The following is a 21,464-nucleotide window of genomic DNA, read 5'->3' as shown; positions in this document are numbered from 1 at the left end:
GCATTCCCAAGCCCATGGTGGGCAGCCTGGGCTCCGGCTGCCTGGCTCCAGTGCCCGGGCTGAGCAGGCCACCCTGGGTGTCACCCTGCAGTCCCACTGGGCCTCAAACCCGAGGGGCGAGGCCTGCAGCCACGAGGCCACTGGCAGTTCTAGCCCTGCCTCCTGCCATCCTAGCTCTCTGCTCCCCCGGGAGGTGCTGGGGCGCTGAAGGGACAGTGGCCCTTGTCCCTGTCCCTCCCCTCTCCTCAGGCCCAGCGCAATCACCTTGCGTCTGGGAACGGCAAGGGCTTTTCCTATCAGAGGAAACTGAAGGTCACACTTTTCCTCATTGATCTTGCAATGTTTGTTAATTACTCTGTCACTGATGTGGCGAAGGATAATTAAACAGCTCTGTTTATATCTTATATGCATAATTATGTGGCTGCGCAGGGCTCCCCGCGTGGGGAGGAGATGCGCCCCTCGCTTCAGGGGAAGGGGATCGGGAAGCGGGCAGGGAAGGCTCGGGACACAGGCACAGCCTGGGAATGAGGCTGGGGAGCTGAAAAAAGACCCCAGGCCCAGAGTTCCGGTCCTAGCAGAGACACCCTCCCTCCCCAGAGCAGAAGGAGCTCCTCATCTAAGGCCAAGCAGACACCAGAAAGGCCAGCTCTTAGCCATCTCGTGGGAGAGACGTCAGCCAGGGGACCGCGTCTGGGGCAGGTGGGTGTAACGGGATGTGCCGGCTGGGTGTCGCTCCCCACATGCATGTCCAGGTACTGCGCCCCCCAGTAGGCTCCTCCCTACGCAGGTGCGTGTGGACAGTCGTCTACCCACACGCCGTCCGTCCATCCGTCCCTCCATCCATCCGTCTGCCTGTCCACCAGTCCATCCGTCCATCCACTGCTTCCTGAAGACCCACTGTGTGTTCGGCAGCCCACCCCAGCCCGGCTCACACGTCTGGGAAGCTGCCTTCTCAGGCCCTTCCCTCCTCACCCCTGCTGCCCCTGAGGGAAGAGGGCACGCTCTGTGGACACACAAACCACTCCTTCCCCGCCGGGCCGCCCTCCTCGTGGGCTTATGTCCCGTCCGGGGCTTAGACACCCACCTGAAGCCTGCTTGGCACTGGGGCCACTATCATCCTTGGAGGCTGCCCCGTCCGAGTCCTTCTCCTCCACGACGCCGCCACCCTTGGGGGGCTCCTCGCCGTGGTCTTCCTCGTCGCTGCAGCCCTGGGGCTGCACCATGTAGACGCCCTCGGGTGGCAGCTCCAGACCCTCCCGGGCAGTCCGCCCCAGCACGGGCGTGGGTGCCGGCTCCTCGCTGTATTCCCCGTTCACCCACTTCTCGATCACCGCCCGCCTCTTGTCCTCTTCGCTGCGGGGGGCCCGGGCCACCCCCGCCTCAGGGCCACTGCGCACTTTGTCCCGGGGCCGCAGTGGGCTGTCCTCGGCCTCCGCTCCCTTCTCCACCACCACCTGGCGGCTCAGCTTGGCGCAGATGGCGTTGAGCTTCAGGCCGCCTTTGCGTTTGGCCGCCATCGCGGGCTTGCCTGCAGGCGGGTCGGGGCACCGGGTGCCTTCAGCTGCAGGGATGGAGGAGAAGGGTCAGAGGCGTGTGTGCCAGGCCCGGCCACCCACCTCGACAGCCGGGGCGGACGCCCTGCCCCCGCATCCCCCAAGCCAGAGGTCTCTCTCTCCCCAGTGACAGTTCCACCGCCCCGTCCCAAGGCCAGGGTGTGTTTGTCCCCTCACTAGACCGTGAGCTCTATCCTCAGAGCCTGGCGCATACTAGGGGGTTCAGGAATATTCTGTAAACGAGCAAACGAATGAATGAACGAATGACTCTTTAAACGCAAGGAGCAGTCTTCTTCCCAGCACCTGGCTTCTGGAAGCATTTCCTCCCCTTGTTTGGCCCCAGGAGGCAGGACAGACATGCCACAGGACCTGGCTCCGCCTTCTCCGCCTCGGCCAGCTCCTGCTGCCCTGGAAGGCCTGGCTGGCCCCACGAGGTCCACTTTCCAGCCCTGAGAAGCTGGGACAGGTTGGGATTCCTCAGAACCCCAGCAGGAAGCCCAGAGGCTGCAGTTACGGGGCCTAATCCCTCAACACGACAGCCCGACGCAACTGGCCGGGAACTGTTAACTAGGCTGCCCCAGCGCTAGCCACCTCCCTCACGGCTGCTGAGCGGGGGCGCCCAGGGTCCTGGGGGGTAAATGGCAAGACCACTAACCATACAGCCTGGGACCCGCCACAAAGGCCAACAGAAGTGGACACACCTCCACCTGTTTATTTGTATATCCTGTCTGTCCACCCATCCACGCAGTGAGCTCCTACTGTGCGCCAGACCCCGAGGGGGTACCAGGGGCGGGCGGCGGCCATGGCAGACAGTCATGGCTTACACCCCCTCTGTGCACAGGGAGCCCCACTGAATGCTCCCAAGGCAGGGCTCCTCCGTGCGGCCCTCAAGTCTCCACACAGGTCAGAAGGCTGAGCAAGGGGACTCTGCTCCCAGATCCATGGTCAGAAGGGGCTTCACTATAACGGATCGAGACCCTAAAAACCCACATGCCTGGAACGCACTGAGAGGCTTACTCAGACGGGGACGGCCACGCCTGTGCCAGGACCTCATCTACAAGCAGACTTGGCTTGTACACACAGATGGCTGCCCCCCGATACGGACGATGCCCAGCTGCCCCAGACCCTTGACTCGAAGCCAGCTGCCCAGGGATCCCAGCCCAGCCCAGCCCAGCTCCCCCAGTCCTGCAGCCCTGGCTCTGCTGGGCCCCACCCTCACCCCTAGCTGGATGCCCACGCTACCCACGTGTGTCCGCATCTCCAAGTCTGTGCTGCCCACACCCAAAACTCCAAGCATCGTCATGGGTTCCTTCTCAAAGCTCAGCGATGGGGCCCCTCATCGTGCCATCCCACCCGGCCTCAGGGCCAGCCGCCAGGCTCCGTGACACCGAGTTTCCTCCAGCAGGCCTATGGGGAGCTGGCCTCACCTGGCCCCCTTTGTCCCCGGCCCTGGTGGAGAAGGGAAGGGTGGGAGTGGGGAGCCTGCTCTATTTTTACCGGGAGGTAAGTAGCCAAGTGTGTATGGCAGACGGCAAATGAATCTATAAATATTTATCCCAAGGAAGAGGGAAGCAGAAGCTCCCAGGGCTGCACTTGCTGCTGGTGACACCCCCTCCCTGGGCCCCCACCCATCCTGGAGCCTCCTGGCACTTGGGCCCACCCAGCCTCGCCCACCCGCTCCTGATCTCGGCTGTGTGCCTGCCTCAGTCCCTCACGGGCCCCCGCCAGCTGCGATGCAGCTGTGCACCCAGGGCCCACCCCCCGCCCGCAGGCCCCTTTGCTCCGCCCATGCCCCCTACACCTGCCCTCCAGCTGCTGCTCTGCCCCAGCCCACCTGCCTTCCAGATGTTGCCCTCCCTCTGACTCTACTGCTGGTCCCAGGGGTGGCGGTGGAGAAGGGGTGTGGGCCTGGGGTGCAGGGCAGGAGGCAGAAGCAGGCCTTACTCCAAAGTGCAGATGCGTGTGAGTCTGGGGCTGCGAGCTGGGGTGTGTGTGTAAGAGCTGAGGTCCAAGGTGCCTGCCCGCCCGTCTTCTGGCCCACCCTGTGGGGCCTTCTCCCCTCCCCCTCCATCAGGGCCCTGGGACCTGCAGACTACCCCCCTCGTGGTCTGACCCCAGGCTCCCGTCCATGTAAACATTCCCTTGACTTTCTTCCCTAAAATATAAACGCCGTGGCCAGGCCTCAATGGGAGGAAGCCATCCGTCCCCGGCCCTGTCACTGCCCCTTTCATCTCCTTCCCGCCACCAGCCTGCCCGCTGCTCTATTTACACTGGACACTTCCTCTGGGAACAATACTGCCCAGGAGGCAGGCTTGGGCCGGAGGGTGGGAAGGCGCGGGGGCTGCCGCACTGCTCACCCAGGGCCGGGCTCCAGAGAGGAGGCGAGGGGCGGGGCGGCTGCAGGGATCCCAGCCAGGCCTGGGGAGAGGAGTGGGTCAGTATCTGCACGCAGGCAGCCAGCCCAGGGCTCCCCCAGCCTCCTGCCTTGGGCCCCAGTGATGCCGGGTGGGCCAGGGCGAGCCCTGGGAGGTGGCACAGCACCACTGTATGGCCTGGCTTTTGGGGTCAGACAGTCGTGAGTTCACGGCCTGGCTCCGGCCCCTCGCTAGCCCTGGGCCCTGGTCGAGCTTTCTCCCCGTGAAAAGGGCTGCAGGACTGTAAGATGAGAGAGGGTGCTTGTCTGTGCCAAGCACAGGGCCTGACAGTCAAGGACCTGGGGAAAGGCAGCTGAGCCCTGGGAGGGGACAAACAGGCAAGTGCGGTGCCACATCTGGGCACGAGACCCCTAGACCAGGAAACCACACCTGGCCCAGAAGAGGCGGAGGGGACAGGAGAGGCTGCAGGGCTGGGCCGCGGGCAGGCTGCCTACTCAGCAACAAATGGCCCCTCGCCGGCTCCCACAGTCTGAGCCTCCCCTCCCAGGGCTCCAAACGCAACAAGCCCCCAGGCAGGCAGCTCTGTCTCCAAGCTGAGTGGGTCCTGCTCAGGGTGGAGAAAGGGAGGGGCGAGAACTGGACTGTCCCTGTGCCTGTTGGACGCTGGCTCACGACCTCTCACTATGATCCCGTGAGGCAGGTACTGTCGTCGTCCCATCTGACAGAGGAGGAGACTGATCCTGGAGCCGTGAAGACACTCCAGAGCCCGAGCTCATGAAGGTCAGGGCTCAGCAAGGTGCGGGGCCGCCACCATGTCCCCACAAAGGCTCCAGGAAGTCCCAGGCCTCCTTGCCCACCTCCTCCTCACCCTCACTGCCGGTTCCCATAACACGGAGCCCCCTAAAGTGTTAACTGTGATGGGTAAAATGGTGCAGCAGATTGCTACAATAAATAATTTACTGATATTTATAAATATGTAAATCAGCCAGCTTCAGAAATCGAATGAAGGGAGGGCCTCGGGAGAAGGGCCCGCTATGGCAGGAATCTCATCACTCCCTCCAAAGGCTGGGGAAGGCCGGGGCTCCTGCCAGTTCCAAGGGAGGGGGGGGGATCCTGTAGCTGCACCTGGGCCCCTCATCCCTGATCCCTGGGGACTACGGGGGTGGCTGGAACGGCCACTTCCTCGCCTGGTCAGGGCCAGGTCCTCCCCTGCCCTGGGCAGCCCTGGCTCAAGGGGACCAGAGGCTCCAGTGCCCACTGCCCATGGCTGGGTACCTCAGAGTCACTTGTCCTGCCTTGGGGGTGGGGGTTAGTCCCCAGGGGCTGGGCAGGCCTGGCAGCCCCTCCCCACCAGTGAGTAATGTGTTTTGGGGCCGGGCGGACTGTCAGCTACCAGGCTCCGGGTGCTTTATAGGCTCTGCCTGGTGGCTCTGAACTCCCTGGTAGGAAATAAAGTTCTCCCTGCGTGTCCCTTCTAAACATTTCACTCAGTGGAAACGGTGTTTAAGAAAAATGAGGACATATTTCTTCCTAAGGATGCAGTGTCCCCTTTGGGCAGCCTAATGCCCGCTGTATATCAAGAAGTGGTGAGGCAGGGGCCAGGCACCCGTCCCCTCGGGTTGGGGTGGTCTGGGCCCTCCTGCCTGCTGCCAGGCGGCTCGGGGGCCGTGGGCACCGCTGGGTCACTCTGGTGGCCGCCCTGGCCCACACTGCCTAGAGCAACATGGCAGCTGGCACCCTCTGAGCCAGCTGTTTAAAGTTGCCCAGTGCTGGGCAACTCAGAGCATCGCCTCAGTGGTCCCCCAGCGTCCCCGTACGGCCGCTGTCCTATCCCTGTTTCCGGGTGAGAAAGCAGAGCTCACAGAGGTTGTCAACTGTCACGGTCACCCAGAGGGTGTGCCAGAGCCGGACTCCCGCTGGGCTCCGATGTCTCACCATCTGAGACCCCACACATGCCTCCCACAGCCTCCCAGCGAGGGTGGCAGCAATGTTGGAGCTTCCCTGCAGCCCCTAAGAACTTGAACCTGACAGGCCACAAGCCCCAGTGCTGGGGTGCTGCGCCCATGTTCAGGCTCTGGGCTGAATTCTGAGGATATGAAATGAGCAGGCGGACTGTCCCGGTTCCTGCCATGACGGACTGTTCAGTTTAGACGAGGGGGCAGACGTTCAAGTCATTACAAGCGTGATCACTGCGGTGAAAAGTCTCGGTGCCACGGGAGCAGCGAGTCTGGGAAGCAAGGAAGGGTTCCTAGAGACATCTGCTCCGGCCCTGCTCCCCACGAGCTCCCTCAGGGCCCCCCCTCCACACAGCCCATCTCCATCTTAACAGCTCCCACCCCATCTCCCCAGCCAGGACCTGTCCCCGAGGAGAAGGGTGTCCTTCCCTCTTGGGCCCGATCCCATGCCTGGTTTTTGCAGGTGGGAGGAGTGGCCACTGCCCCTCAGGGCTCTCAGCTGGGTCCCCTGGTCCCCAACAGCTCCAAGTCGGGAAGCGGGGGGCCCAGCCGCTGGGGGCCCTCCTCGCCCCACTTTGTTTATTTATTTATTATGATTTTTTAGTCCAGTTAAAAGGTTTACTATCCAGACGCGTCTAAGTGGCCTCACTTAGCGTAAGTAACTCTATAAATCAGAGGAACTGTTAGCATCCACCGCACAGGCTGGCCATCAATCTCCCCCAGGTCACAGCCAAACAGGAAGGGGAGAGAAGAAGAGTTACCGCCCCGGGGAGATTTAAAACACACACACGCACGCACACGCACACACAGACCGTGCGCACGCACACACGCTCGGGCGTCTCTGTATTTGTACAATCATATTATACTCACACGTGCACACGAAGAGCGGCCCGGAAACCGGCTGTGCTGTGTGTGTCATGATAACAACGCACAAATGTGGCTCCTGCAGCCTGAAGGGGACACAGCCTGAGGGAGGGGTGAACCCCCGGGGCCGGGCTCTCCGTGCCTGAGCTGCCCTGCCCAGGCAAGCAGCTCTGGAGGGCGGCAAGGGGGCTCTGCAGGGTCCCCTCCCCTTCTGTGGCCCCTGCCTCTGCCAAACCCCAAGGGACCAGGCTTTCCCCTTCTGTGCGCCGGGGGCAGGGAGGTGGAGCCCAAGGACGGGGCAGGGAGGCTGTCAGCTGCAGGCCGCTGACAGGTCCTCGCCCGCCGTGCCCAAGGCTGGGCGCACCCCAGACACACAGCACAGGACTCCAGAAGGGCAGCGCCGTCCAGAGGAGCAGCCGGCTGCCGTGCAGAGCCCTGGAGGTGCCCAGGCAAGGCGACCTTTCCGCAGCGGCCTCAGGAATGCCTCACCTTCTCTTTGAGTGGGTGTGGCTGGAGGCACACAGAGCTTGGACACAGGCTCTCACCCCGTCCCCAGAGAGGCCCTGGTCCTAGAAGGCCCCACTAGGAACTGGGGTGGAGAGGCCACTCCTGGGTGCCCCTCGGCCTCTCCTGGCATCCCCCTGGGGGTGCCTGGCCCCAAGGCCAGGCCAGGCAGCCCGAGGGTGGCAGACCTGCCCAGGCCCACCTCCTCTCCTGCCTCGCCCCGAGGCCTCCCCGGCTCACCCGCCCGCCTGCCCACTGCATCTCCCCATGAACTCTATTTCTCTTTCCTCTCTGAAAACAACTGAGCTGTAAATACTGTTTAACCTTCTCCCCCCCTCCCCCCCACCCCCTCCCCTCCGCACTATAAAAACACAAATATGCCATAACTCAGCCGGCCGGCTGCCCAGCCTCCAACATGCCCTGCGCCCGGGCCTCTCAGGAAGGTCATTACAAACGACTTTCCGATTCACTGCTCCTGAAATAATTTTGTGTATTAAAACCTGAATCTGCACTTTCTGGGGCCGAAAGCCTCGCTTAATTATGGCGGGTGTCCTTGGGACGGACAGTGATCCTTCACTCGCCAGCCGCGCTCCAGCCCTCCGCCCGCCAGCCCGCCCCCCTCCCTGGGCCCAATCTGTTTTCAAAGTGTGTCTGTCCTTTATTAAATTGTTTTCTTTTCCACATTATCAGTTGCCATGGAGACCTCATCTCTCGGATTATTTGAATTTCATTATATCTATTGATTTGGGAGCATTTCATCTTTTTTATTGTTTTTCTGTCAATTTTCAAAACGAATAACCATCTAATTTGCGTCAGTGCTGATTATGTTTGTCCCTCAATAGAGGTCGGCAGCTGCGCTGGGGAAACAAATCAATGAAAAACCATCATAAAACTCCCCACTCCAGTCTCCAGGATGTGTGGGTGACATTCCACGCCTGCGAGAGACACACTCATCAGCTCCAAGTTCGGCTACGGTGGCGGCAGCTCCGCTCCACGTCCGCCTCCTCTGGCCTTAATATTTAATTCCGCGATTTGGGCCATTATTAGTGGTGCTTTTATTAGTGCGTGTGCATGTGAGTGTTCGGTGGTGGGCTGGCTGTTTCACTAATTTGTGGGTGAGGCAGGGAAACCCCGGAGGAGGGCAGGGCGGACGGTGTTGGGGGTGTAGTGGGAAGCGGAGGAAAGGGGGGACACCCTGGGGAGCGGATGGGGCGCGGGCAATGAGGGGCTGGAAAAGGGGGGACACAGCAGGGGGACCGAGCGAAGGGGAGGAAAAGAGGGAATTCAGATTGCTCACTTTGTTGGTTTTTTTTTAAATAATTTATGCAATTTTAAGCATTTATGTATAAATTTTTTAATAAGCCACCCTGGAGCAGGATGGCCATTAACATCCCAACGTCCTTCTGTCCAATGGGCTGGCGGAGAGGATCAATTTCTGAGAGTACTTTCCCTTTTTTATGACATGATAAAATGCTTTTAAAGCAACTTACACAAATACGGAAAATTTTTTTTCTTTTTTCCCCCGTCCCCTCTCCCATCCCGTAACAGCCTTCTTATCCACCAGGGAGGAGGGTGTGCGCGCACGCACACTTGTGCTCGCGCTCTCTCTCCTTCGGGGGAGGGGGCTGGAGGGGAGGCTGGCCGTCAGAGAGCCCCAGTTCTAACTGGAACTGGCCGCCTGTCCTTCTAACAAGGGCATAAACTTTCATTACCCATGCACGCAGTCAAAGACAATTTAGGGAAACGCGCTGCTCGGAAAAGGAAAACCTCAGCGATTCGTGGCCCACGCTGCCGCTGCCATCTGGGGGGCTGCTGCCGTCTCCAGCGTGAGGGAGTGGGACCCTGAACCTCTGGCCCTGCCCGGAAGGAGGCGCGGAGGGGCCCTCGTGGGATGCAGCCAAAGAGGGAGAGGAGGGACCAGACGGAGCCCTGGGAGCACCCGGCCTTGGGCAGGGGCCAGGCCCCCTGGGTCATGCTCTCCCCCGACACCCCTTCACTAACCCCAGACAGGCGTGGGCCCTTGAGGGCAAGCACAGGACTCGTCATTTCTGCCACCCAGTGCTGTCGCGGAGCAGGAGCTCAGCTCTGTGGATGGATGGTCAGACAGAGGGACCAAATGAAGATGAAGTAGGAAACTGGGCCCAGATGGCCTGGGGTCCGTGCAGGAGACCCACGGGTGCTGGGGAAAGGATCCCTCTCCAGGGGTCACCTGCCTTGCAAGTGGGTCTGGGGCAGGAGTGCCTCTGGGTGTAAAGGATCGGGGGCACCAGAGCGAGAGGGGGTGGCCTGGCCACCATCACCCCAACCCTGGACTCGAGCCCCTACCGCCCTGAGACGGAGCCAAGCCCTTGTGAGGAAGAGGGTCCGTGCCCAGACTTGGGGACAATCCTTATTTCCATGTCCCCTTCACCTCGTACACCCTCCTCCTGAGAGGGCTGGGGGGGTAGGTGGAGGGGCCTGAGGGGTGAGCCCTGTCCCAGGGCTGAGGGGGATGACCCTGGTTCCCAGGTGGGCCCTTCCCTGCCACTACGGGACAGCGCCCGGCCCGCTGAGGCCACGCCTGGGCGGCTGGACTTTGGCAGCTTCCAAATAAGACAAACTGACATTAGGAACTTGGCCGCCCTCTAAAAAGCCTCCCACTTTAAGCCAGTCACATCCCTGCCCCGGACATCGGTGTGCTCACCTGAGATGCGGGGCTGTTGAAAGGAGGACACGGGGTGACATGTCTGGCCCAGAGCCGTGCAGCATGGTGCCTGCCACCACACTGGATGGGGACTGTGGACAGGGTCCCCGCCTCGGTAGCAGGAAGCGCTGGTCCAGCCCTGCACAGCCCTGCCTTCGTCCAGGGATCTGGGGACCCTCAGCATCCTCCTGCTTCCCCACCTGCCACAAAGCCCTACTTTCTCCTTGGGCCCTCCCACCCTGGAGCCCCCGAGCCTCTCTCACCCTGGAGCCACCCTGGAGCCTCTCCCGGAGCCTGAATGTGGGCAGCCCAGGTGTCCTAGACGCTCAGCGGCAGCAGCACGGGAGCACCCAGGTAAGGCCAGGCCACCCCCAGCCCTCGTGGGACGCAAGCGGAACAGAGCTGCGCCCACCCTCCTCCTCTTTAGTGCACAGCCCCCCCCCCCACAACTGTCATTAAAATAACAAGTTTCTGTTACAATCTAAACATTCCCACATCGCATAAAGGGTTATATTACACCCGAGTCACTCCCGGGCCCGTGTTTGCACAGAAAAGCTCACGGCAGGTCCCCCCTCCTGATGAAGTGACTTATTAAAGTTTAAACAGTAATTAACAGAACAATAAAAATAAAGGGATGTTTGGGGAGTCATAGCGCACACAGGGTTTTTGGCAGTGCCAGCAGTTTTTCAGTGCCCTGCGCTGGCAGCAAAATGCGACTGAGAAGCCAGGGGGCACGGAGGACCGGGCCAGCATTGGGTCGGGGAGACTCCAGGCCTAGAGGGTGAGAAACTGAGGGCAGACGGGAAGGAGGGGATGAGGTCCGGGAAGCCCTTCTGGAGTCTGTACGGGGCCACCAGCCCCACTGGGATCCGGGGTAGCAGGGTGGGCACGGTGGAAGCAGGAGAGGAGGTCTGACACTGGCAGGAAGCCCGCCGAGCCAGGTTGCGGAGGCTCTGCGATGTCAGAGTCTAGCTTGGCCCCAGGCACCTTCTGGGAGCCCAGTGCCCTGGTCACATCCAGCCAACTCCGGCATGGACCTGACTGGGGGAGGCACTGGGTACCCAGGCACCATGGGCATCACTAGACCCTGCGGTTAATGGTTCCTGGGCCTGGACGCCAGCCACTCCGGGCTTCTCTCCCAGTGGGGCAAGTACCTCTCCCTGCTCCCGTGGCCGGGGCAGTGCAGTGTACACCCCTGAGGACTCTCCTCAAGCCACTGGCCCCTACTAATAAGCATGAGTTGGGACTCAGGGGACAAGACTGCCCCTCTATCCTCTGGGAGGGGGAGAGCAGATGGCCCAACCAATGCTGGCCCCCACCTGAAGGGGGGAAGCATCCAGCTCACTAGGCCAAGGTGGGCCCCACTGGTGGAGTCCTCCTTTGCAAAGGTCCACAGGGAGCCGAGCCCGGGGGGCTGGCCTAAGGCCAGGATGCCCTGCAACTAGCAGGCCAGGCCACTCATCCTTCGCCTCTCCTGTTCTCCCTGCACAAGTTCTACCCAGAGGCTCAGACACCTGGACTGGGTGTGGGGGGGTGGGGAGGGGTGGGGGGAGGCCGGGAGGAGCGTCGGGGAAAGGAGGGGCTCCACCTGGACGAGGCCAGTGCGCTCAGTACATTTCCCTCAAAGCCTTGGGGGCTAGAGAAGAAGGGACAGCAGGAATGCTTAGTGGCAAAACAATGCACGTGTTTTATCTCACGCCAGCCAGGTGATGGGCACCAAGGTACCGCCGGGCTGGCCTTAGACTTATCAGCTCCCCAAGCTGCCCTCTCACTTCTTCCTTCTCCCAGACTCCCTGGGCCCCAGCTGTCATAGGCTACGTTGGTGGGGTGCTCTCCCAGGGCCGTCCTCTGACCTTGCAACCCAGAAGCCATGGCCAGCCTTGCTGCCCTCGCCTGTCCTTCCTCTCCAAGGAGAGCCTCTGTAAAATCAGTCAGTGTTCTCTCCTCACCACAGAACATTAGTTCCCAAAAGTGTTTTTTCAGTATAGCATCCCCAACTCAGGTTCTCCCAAGTAGGGCAGAGCAAAGGGTGTGACACAGGGACACCGCGAGGACCATGCCGGTGCCCTCCACCTTCCTCTTGGCCTTCTCCCATCTCTCTCAGTGCCAACCTGCCCGGGCCTGCCTGGGGATCCTAGTTCTGCCGTAGCCTCCCTCTACCCTGGTGCCTGCCGTTGGCAGCCTGGCCCAGTGTCAAGTCCAGAAGCCAGCCCCTGGCCCAGGCAAGCAGCCCCACCAGATCCCTGGCACAGGTCCCCCTGCTCTTTCCTCCACATCACAGCTGCAGGGGCTGACGTGAGCAGCTGCAAGCCACGCGTGGAGGTGAGACGCTGGGCTGAGGCCAGAGGCTCTCTCTAACCTTGTGTCTCCTAGGATCTGGTTCCTGGGCAGCTGGTGGGCACAGAGGGCAGGAACTCGCTTTGGCTGGGCCTCCATGGTGCCCGCCCATGCCACTGCCTCACAGCAAGGCCCCTGCAGGCAGAGCCGGCCAGGGGAGCACAAGGCCCCAAGGACCTGGGATCTGGGCACAAACTTTGCTTCAAAGACATAGAGAAGAGCCAGCAGCTTTCCTTCCCCTCTTTTCCAGGCAGAGCTCTTTGGGGCTCCACCCCCTGCCCCAAGATAAGGGACCCTTGGTGAGGGGAGGGTAGAGGGTCAGGCGGAGAGAGCTCAGGAAAGGGGCAGGCGATGCTTCCCAAGCACCCAGCTGCTCTGCTCGGGAGCCAGGCTGCGAAGGAGAACGACAGGAGCTCCAACGCCCTCGCCAGAGGAGGCTGACTGAGCCGCACGGTGCCCAAGGTTGGGGGGGTGGGCAGGGAAGGTGTGCTGGGGGTTGGGAGAAGGACTGGCGGAAGGCGGGGCCCCAAGGAGGGCAGGTGGGGACAGAGGCCTTCTAACTGGTATGCTCTAAGGTGGGCAAACTGGGAGCAGGCTGCTCATCCTAATCTGCTGTTTCCAGAACCCCCAACTTCTCCCCTACCCCCATGGCATGGCAAGGAGCTCTGGCTGGACAAGGAGCTCCTGCGGGTGGCAGCTGTCAGGGTGGTGGCTGTCCTAGATCCGTACAGAACTTTAGAACTGGAAGGGGTTTGAGGCCCGAGAGGTTGAGAGGCTTGTTGAAAGCCCAGGTCACTCACACGTCAGGACCAAGCAAATCCAGAGGCCCATTTCCTGACCTAGGCCCTGTCATGACCAGCAGATCAAATTGCTCCACGTCTGTGTCTTAAAAGGGAATTTTCTGTGACCTTGGAGGCCGCTCCAGGGCCCATCAGCCCCAAACACCCCATGGATTCCCTGCTGGCGAGGCCTCAAGCCCCACATTTGCCCACCTGGGCAAGGACCCCAAATGGTTCTGAACCAGCACCCCGAGGGTGCAGGGCCTGGGACTCAGGCTCCTCAACTCTCCCAGGGAAGCACAGGTGGCATCTGGCTCTATGACCTGGCTTACCCCCGGAAATGAGTAGGACACGTGCGGGGCTGACCATGTGGGAGGGAGAGCCTGGGCACATGGAGGGCGCTCCGGTGCTGGCGGGAGGGGCTTCCTCTTTCAGGGACTGAGACCCCCAGAGCTTGGGAGCTGTGCCCTGAAGGGAAGACAGGGCAAGCGCTATTCTGGGATTAGAGGAAGGGCCTGGGAGAGGCAGGCCCCGGGTAGGTAAGCACAGCCTCCAGGAGCCCCAGGAAAGAAGGCGGGGATGGCAGCAGGTGGCAGAGAGGTGCCATGGATGACACTGCTACCCCACCCTCCCTACAGCCCATCTCCACAATCCCCTTGCTGAGGCCAATGACGATGACATGAGGGGCCTAATTTAGGAGTATTTTTAAAACTGTGGCCCTGGTGGAGGGGTTTAGCAGTTGTCAGCCATCTGGAGTAAGGAATTACTGTCACCTCCCTGATCCTATAGTCCCTAAACCCAAAGCTGGCTACGGCTCAAGGGGGGAGGCAGCAGGTGGGTGGGGGACGGGGCCCATTCCAGGGCGGGGCTTCCCACAGGCCAGGAAGCACCTTCCCTCACCCTCAGAGGGGGCCTGAGCCCGGGGGAAGGGGGGCCCCGTGTCCTCTGTGCCCACGCGGGCTCTCCCACCCGCTCACGCACGCTCACTCCCTGGGCCATGCCGGCTCGCGCAGGGGCCGTCAGGTAAATTAGATCTGAAAGCTGACAATTTCTGACCATATTTCCTTGATTATTTCAAACAAATGCACAGCAGCCGCTGTAAGGAGATTAAAGTGACATAAACGTCCCGAGTGGGAGGGGGGAGGGCAGAGGATTCAGGTCACCCCCATCCGTCCCCCGCCTGACAGACGCTATATCGCTATCCAATCCAATAAAAAATCCCCCCCTTTTGCTTTAATTAATTTTACAGCTAGCTTGCTTAATTACTTTCAATCAAAATCCTCCTGCCATCGCAAAATTAGAGATGGTTGAGCTCCATTAGCCTAAATTCTTCATTTCCATATAGAAAAGAGGCTGTCTGCATAGCCAGCCTGGGCCCCTGGCAGGACAGACGCCCATGTGCCCGCCCGCTGCCAGCCAGCCCACTCCTGGCTTCCGCTCCACGGCTATCTCTGACCTGTGCATTTCCCCTCATTCTCCTCCATCCTTGCTCCTTGGGCTGAAAGAGGGTGAGGTCTAGAAGGGGTACACTCCCCCGCTGCCCCCAACTCTTCCCCTGATTCATGCAGGGACTGCAGAGCTGGGCTGGACTGCCAGGGTTGGGCTGCCCCTGGCAAAAGGAGGGACGATCCTGGGATCCTGCTACCCTGCTAAGGGGCCTCTGCTGCTCCCAACCCAGGGCAGACAGTTCTCCTGGGCTCTCTGCCTCATCCCTCCTCACGAGGCAGAGCTCCCAGCAGAGCAGGACCACTTCTAGCCTTGGACTTAGGCCCAGTAGGTAAAGACACCTGGAACCAACATCATCCAGGGTCACCTCTCTGCTGTTTCCTGGCTAAGGCCCTGCTCACTATCAGAGCGACTCCAGGGCCAGCTGTCTCCATGGTGCTAACAGGCAACATGGCGGCCCCCACAGACTCCCGTGTTCTCCAGGGGGCCCCATGTGGGCCCCTGCTCATCCTCCCGTATCCCCGATTCCCAGCCTGCAACAGCTGCTCTGCTCCTCCACCCCCAGCCTGGGTCGGGTGGGTGGCAGGCCTGGGCTCTGTCCACATCCTGTGCCTGCACCAGCTCCCTTCTCTCCCTCCGCCTCCTCCTCACAGCCCCCAACCTCAAGTCCGGAAGCTCCACTTCAGGTTTTCCAGGCTACAGCCCTGAGTGTCACCACAGGGTCCAGCCCAACCTGGGCTCCAGCTGATTAAGGATCTGCAACAGGATGTAAGGATTACAGTAAAACCTGGCTCCGGATCTACAGGGGCAGAGGGCCAAGTCCGGGCTCTGGGACTCCCCTCGCCTCCCCTTTCGGCACGCCCCCTCCCTCTGAGATGCTGAGGGCCAAGAGAGCCTGGGCCTCTGGGCCCTTCGCAGGATCCTGGCTGGACGCTGGGAATTGGATGACAAGGGGTAGCATGTGGGACTCAGGCCAAGTCTGGCAGGAAGGCAGGACTGGGATGGGGTGAGGAAGGGGATTTATGGCTGAAACCTGCCCTAGACCCTCTATGGGAACAGGAAGCCAACCTGGTCCTCCCTCTCAGGGGACCCGCATGGAGGTGGGGTGTCCTGGGTCTGACTCTGGAAGCTCTCAGTGAGGCCCTTCCAGGCAGCAGGCTTTAGGGCTGCCCCATCGCTATGGCTGAAGGATTCTGGGCTTGGGTGAGGTAGCTGAACCTGGACCTGAACCTGGAGCCAGTCTTCCTGGACACCAGGGACCCACGGTCAGTCTGCAGGCTCCTCGCGGATCTTGCCCTAAGGGTTATTTAACCCAAGTCCTCCTCTTCCTGGGTCAGTTGAGTTTCTCAAATACATCCCAAGTACCTTATGGGCACTGTCCCCGCTGGCCCTAGGGATCCAGAGAGAACGGTTTCAGGTATCAGGGAGCTCAGATTCTGATGGGGAAGACACACCAGCTCCAAAGCATTCCCCACGCCACTGAGGGCACAGAGGGGAGGCCAACTGTGAGTTCCAGGAAGGCTTCCTGGTGTCCAGGCCCAGGCTCTGCCTGGGAGGCCAGCAGGTGCAGAAGGAAAGGGGGGCGGCTCCGCTGGGCTCCTGTTCCTCCAGCCACTCTTCCCTCCACGCAGGGCTGCATCCTCTCTCCTGCCCTCTCTTCCGTGAGTCCTCAGCAGAGTAGGCTAGGGAGCCCAGGAAAGGCAGGAGCAGCCCCAGACCTCGGGGGCACTTACACACTTCCTGGTCACTCTCCCTCCCCCTGGGGCAGAGCTGAGCTGACTTCTGGCTCTGCCCCTGATGCACCATGCCTGGCACAGACAGCCCAGTTGGTAGAAGGGTGGCTGGCAGAGCAAGTTCCGGGTCAGCTGCCCAGAGCTCGAAGGGGCACAGCCACAGTGGGGTGGTGAGGTTCCCCCCCATCTCCGGCCTGCCAGCCAGCACCTGTGGCGCGGGAGCACCTGCCTCTCGCCCCACTCACTCCTTCAACTCAGGAAACACTCCTTCGACTTGGGCCTGGCTACCCCTCCTCCTATGCATCCCTCAGGGGTCCCGGTTGAAATTTTACTTCTTCTGGGAAGCCCTGCAAACTGCAGGGCCCCCTTCCTCTGCCCTCTCATCACACCCTGCTCCCTTAGATGGCACTTCTGTAATATAACTTGGTTAATGACCCCTCTGTTTAGCTAAACTGCAAGATCTGCGGGAGGGGACCACTGTTTTAGCACAGCACCTGACCCAATAAATATTTACTGAACGGATACAGAAAACTAAGTGCTTCTCAAGTTCATAAGGGGTAGAGCTGGGATTGGGGGTGTGGCCTGACTTCTCTACCAAGCCCTGTGGAGCTCCAGGACCTTTCCTATCTGCGAGGGTAGGACTGGGTGGGACTGAGTCTGAAACCCCTTCTCTTGGGTCTTTGGCCCTCTTGGGCCTCAGGCTCACCTCCAAATGCCCTTCGCAGGGCTCTGCCTGGAGAACAAAAGAGGCCCCAGTTGTTCCCACATTTCTCTGGGAGAGGAACAACTGTTGCCGGCCAGGCCCTTGCTGAATAAATCCAGCAACTGTTTGTAGTACAGTGCAATTCTCTCCCGCTACTCCTGTCTCTGTCCCAAAAAAGGAGAAAAGGAAATTGAAAAAAAGATGGGGGAAAAATCCCATCCCAAGCCCCACGATCTCCCTTCCCCCCACTATCAAGTCCGTCTGAAAATGTTAACACACAGAGGGCACGGGGACAGCCACCTGCCATTGCAGACAACTGGGACAGCCGCAGCAGAGGGTGAGGCTGTGAGATCAGGACCCAAAAAAAGGAGGTGAGGGAGTGAAGGATGGGGGAGGGGGCACGGGGCAACAGGAAAGATCAAAGAAAACGGAGAGACTTGGAGGGCAGTGAATGCCCAGCCCAGCAGTCAGGGAAAGGGCCCTGAGGACGAGTGGAGGGAGAGGCCAGAGACCTGCAGAGACACCCAGAGCCAGAGGGCCCAGGCAGGCTCCAGGAGGCCAGGCTGGATGGGGAGGCAGGAGGTTTCTGTGGGAGCAGCAGGTACAGTGAGGGGAGGCGAGGGAGGGGAAGAGAAGTTGACTGGGTAAGAGGGAGAAAGGTCTATTAAAAACCTCTCAGTGCATAACACAAAATGTCAGGGTTTATAGCTTCATTCTTGGCATTGCCGGGACTGAGAACCCTGCACAGAAATGTCACCGCTTGTCATGTTTAATCACCTGCTGTTTGTTAACACCTTCCCTGCAAGGAGCCTGGTCTCAATCTGCCCCTGGGCCCCCAAGGGACCCGGAAACAGAAAACATCCCCATCTCCTTCTTGGTCCCGCCTCCGTCTCAAGGGAGGAGCTCCATTTGCCATCCATCTGAAGGTCTCCCAGGAGCCCCAGAGTGACCCTTCCTATCAGGCAGGCCAAGGAAAGGGACCCATATGGTCCTAGCAAGGGGCTAGGACCTCTGGCCCGGGATGGTATGTTTCAAGTGGCCAGAGCCAGGGTGCTCCCAGGCTGACTACCTTTCTCGTGCTCCTTCCACCTGCCTTTCTAGGGCTGCCTGTCCTTTCTGTCTAATCCACTCCTGTCCCCCCACCTCGGGTGGAAGAGAAGATAAATAAAGGAGGGCCCGCTCAGAATCCCTGCAGCCTGGAATTCACCGATCTGTCTGCTTGGACAGCAACTGTCACATAACATCTAACATTCAAAGCCACCGTCCTTCCCGTTACAACCCTGGATCACACCATCTGTGGTTCTGGCTTGGCGCTCTCTCGGAGCACGCTTTGCTAGGTTGTTTAGACTAGGAATTCTCAGTCCTACTGCCCCATAATTCCTCCCTCTGGGGTGGGAGGGTGGAGTAAGCCACTCAAGCAGCACGTGTCTTCCCAAGAACACCTGGCTGTTCCCCACCCCTGAAAGCATGGTGTGGTTAACACCAGGCAAAGGGCTGGTCCTCTCTCAGGTGACACCTACACAAACTCAACACAGCCCCCAGACGCAAACCCCATGCAGGGACAGCTAGCTGTCTGCAGAGCGGCAAGTTGATCCTGTACAGTTCCCCAGGTAGCCCCGTTACTTCTAGAAGCAGTGAGGGCCAGTGGTGAGCTGAGCTGCAAGGGTCTCCCGATCTTTCCTTCCAACAAAATCCATGCTTACACAGAAACATATCTGACAAACATGCATCCCAGGAGAATGCCCGTCCATTCAGACTTTCTTCCTGAAGAACGCTTTGTCCAGTCCATTCATTCCCATTTCTACAGAAACAAGTCAGAATGTTTTTCAACTCCCCTTTGCTACTTCCCTGCGAACAGACGGGAGCACCCCTTTCTCAGGAGGTAGGCAATAATGAACGCTTTTAGAGGAGGCTCCCTCCAGAAAGTTCAAAATGCATTTGCATCAACAATTGCCTTTTACCTCGCAGGGAAGGCCCGGGGATGCGTCCACATGTTTACAGCTGGGATATAGGTGGAGCCCAGAGACGGGGATGTGGGCCAGGCAGCACAGTCAATAACCAGGGCTGAAAGTGGCCTCCACTCCACGCTGCCACTGGAACGGTCCTTGGGGAAGCCCTACTCTGGGTCTGTCTCCCTGCATTTGGGAACAAATCCCTAAGTGTCTCTGGGCCTCCTGTTTCCCCACTGGTGAAACGGGACAACTCCCTGTGTCTTTCTCCGAGGGAATTGATGAGAAGAAATGGATAGTAGGTGTGGTGTGCCTGGAGTCTCTTGGAAGGAGGGCACTGGGTGAACTCACGGGGTTTCTGCCGTCATGATTCTGCATGTTGCACCCCTTCCACTACGGGGGGAGGGGGCTCAGTGTTAACAGGGTCGGGAGGAGTGGGGCCTCAGCTGCAAGGCCTCTCCTATGCCCAGCAGAGGTTTTCAGGCAGTGGCCTGTCGTGCCTGGGGAGGTGTGTGTGCACACCCGCTCGAGTCCACATGCACCTGGCTGAACGCAGCCCACGGAGCCGGAGCCAGGCGGTTTTCGGTGGTGCCAGTTGTTAAGTAACCCATCCTGGGCTGAGACTATTCTAGTTCAGGTGCTCGGGCTCGCCAGGACCCTGAGGGAGGGGCTGCATCAATAAGCCCATCCTTCTGCCTCCAGGCTTGAGGGGGTTCACGGGCCATGGGTCTTTCCAGTCCTGGGCAAACCAGGGCGGGCAGTCACTACATTGCTGACCACATGGAGTGACAGCTGGAAACTGCTCCCGAAGCCCCTCCTTCTTGGGTGTCAAGAGAAGCGCTCCACCTCCTGGGTGCACTGCCCACATGGGGTGGGAGGTCAGACTGGAGCCCCTCCCACTTTGGGGATTTGAAAAGCTGGTCCCCGTCATTGAAGGGGACCCTGAGCATACATGGAACATGTCCTCTCAACTCAGCAGGCCAGAGCCCCAGAGGAGCCAGGAAGCAGGGCCTCGCCTGAGGTCCAGGGGAGCCCCCTGGGCCAGAACTGTTCTGTCCAAGCCACTTGGATTTATCAGATGAGCACGGCCTCCCGGCCAGGCCCGCTGGTATAATCCTTTCATTAATTTACTATTCGATGGGAAATTACTCCTTACCCAGGAATATAAGTTTTCATCTTATTTTAAGTTAGATTCTTAAAGCAATTACCCAGGCATCTGGTGATGACTTCACCGCCACGGCCGGGCCCTGGAGAGGAGAAGGGCAGCCCTGAAGCTGCACAGACCCCTGGCTCCCGGCCCCGGAGGGGAGTTCAAGGAGAACTGGGAGCCCCTAAACAACTGTCCTGGGTCCTGGGAGGGAAGTGGGGGGCACACCGTCATCTCTGATATTTGCTGTTTGTGAAAACACTCCTCTCTGGCACCACCTGCCCCGTGAACCTACTGGTGACAGTCGCTGAAAAGCCTCAGCAGCTGGTGCCGTGGGAGCATTTTCTATTTTTAATTGTTTGATCGGAATATTAACTCATTTAGGCCTGTTCCCAAGACTCACTTCCCAGCCAGAGGGTTTCCCCCATTCCCCAGACCTTCTTCTCTCCCTGTCCAGTCAGAAATCAACTTTGAAATTAATAACTGGATACACAGACCTCTGCAAGTTTGCAAAGGATCAACACACCCGAGAGAAGAAGAAAGACGGTCCTCGCCGGCCACAGGGTGGCCCCGAGCCATCCTCTCAGCCACCAGGCGGGGGAGGTGGCTCAGGTACCTACATGCCCCGCTGCTCCTACCTGACCCCGCTTTTCCTGGCCAGCCTCTCCCTCTCCCCTCCGGTCAGCCCCACTGACCCAGTCTGCTCACTTGTCAACCTCAAGGGCAGGGACGCTCAGGAGGCTCCCAAGGCACGTGGCCCTGGGCTCAGAGGGGCCGGGCCAGAGGCTGACTTTCCTTTCAGCTTCCACTTCCAAGAGGGAGGGAGAGAGGGCAGCCTCTTCACGGAGCCACAGGAGAACCTGCCAGCCAGTCCTCCCCGGGAGCAACACCACGGGCTCCAGGCCCAGCCCCGACGGGAGAGTCACCCTGCTCAGCCTGAGCTAAGTGTCGCTCCCCGTGCTGCTGGGGACAAACCTAGCCCCGGTGGCCCCCTTACCCGTCCTCGGAAGGCCCCCAACCCAGCACTGGGACCACTTGGCCTCTTCGCCCTACATGCCCTTGGCCCCCCTGCCAAGCTCTTCCCTCTCAAGGTCACAGGGCTGTCCACACCAGGAATATTTACTCACCAGACTGGCCCTGTTAGCAGCACTCACCACAAATATGCTTTCTGATAAAGTTGGCAGAAAAAAGTTCTAGAGCTGGAAACAGTGTCAGAAATCATCCCCCACCCGCACAGTGTGAGGCTGCGAACAGGTCACACAACCAGCCGGCCAGAGTCCTGGCGGAGGCTTTTGTCGCTCTCACTTTTCTCCTTCCTGTTTTACTTCCCAACATACAGCCTGTTGCCAGGGGACCAAGGGCTGGGGATGGCTCTAAGCTCGTACTGGGTCTTGGCCCCCAAAGGGCGCAGCCCAGAGGCAGGGGCGTGGGGAGCG

The 21,464-nt window shown here is 60.0% G+C and overlaps 1 protein-coding gene across 22 annotated transcripts in view; it reads right to left on the bottom strand.

The window, feature by feature from the left end:
- The window catches only part of CASZ1 (castor zinc finger 1), a 155,044-nt gene that overhangs the window by 25,332 nt on the left and 108,248 nt on the right, over positions 1–21,464 (bottom strand). For 21 of the 22 annotated variants that reach the window (XM_049712449.1, XM_049712482.1, XM_049712427.1 and 18 more), the window contains one exon: positions 1,085–1,561. In XM_049712449.1, coding sequence (XP_049568406.1) covers positions 1,085–1,561 — 477 coding nt within the window. Of the gene's footprint in view, positions 1–1,084; positions 1,562–3,910; positions 7,555–21,464 lie in introns of those variants that run through there. The other variant, XM_049712515.1, reaches the window with a different exon arrangement.

The sequence above is a fragment of the Orcinus orca genome, chromosome 1 (genome assembly GCF_937001465.1).
Source record: "Orcinus orca chromosome 1, mOrcOrc1.1, whole genome shotgun sequence".
In the NCBI taxonomy this organism is placed as follows: Eukaryota; Metazoa; Chordata; class Mammalia; order Artiodactyla; family Delphinidae; genus Orcinus; species Orcinus orca.
The sequence above is the reverse complement of the archived record's forward strand: the minus strand, read 5'-3'. Positions and strand labels throughout refer to the sequence as shown.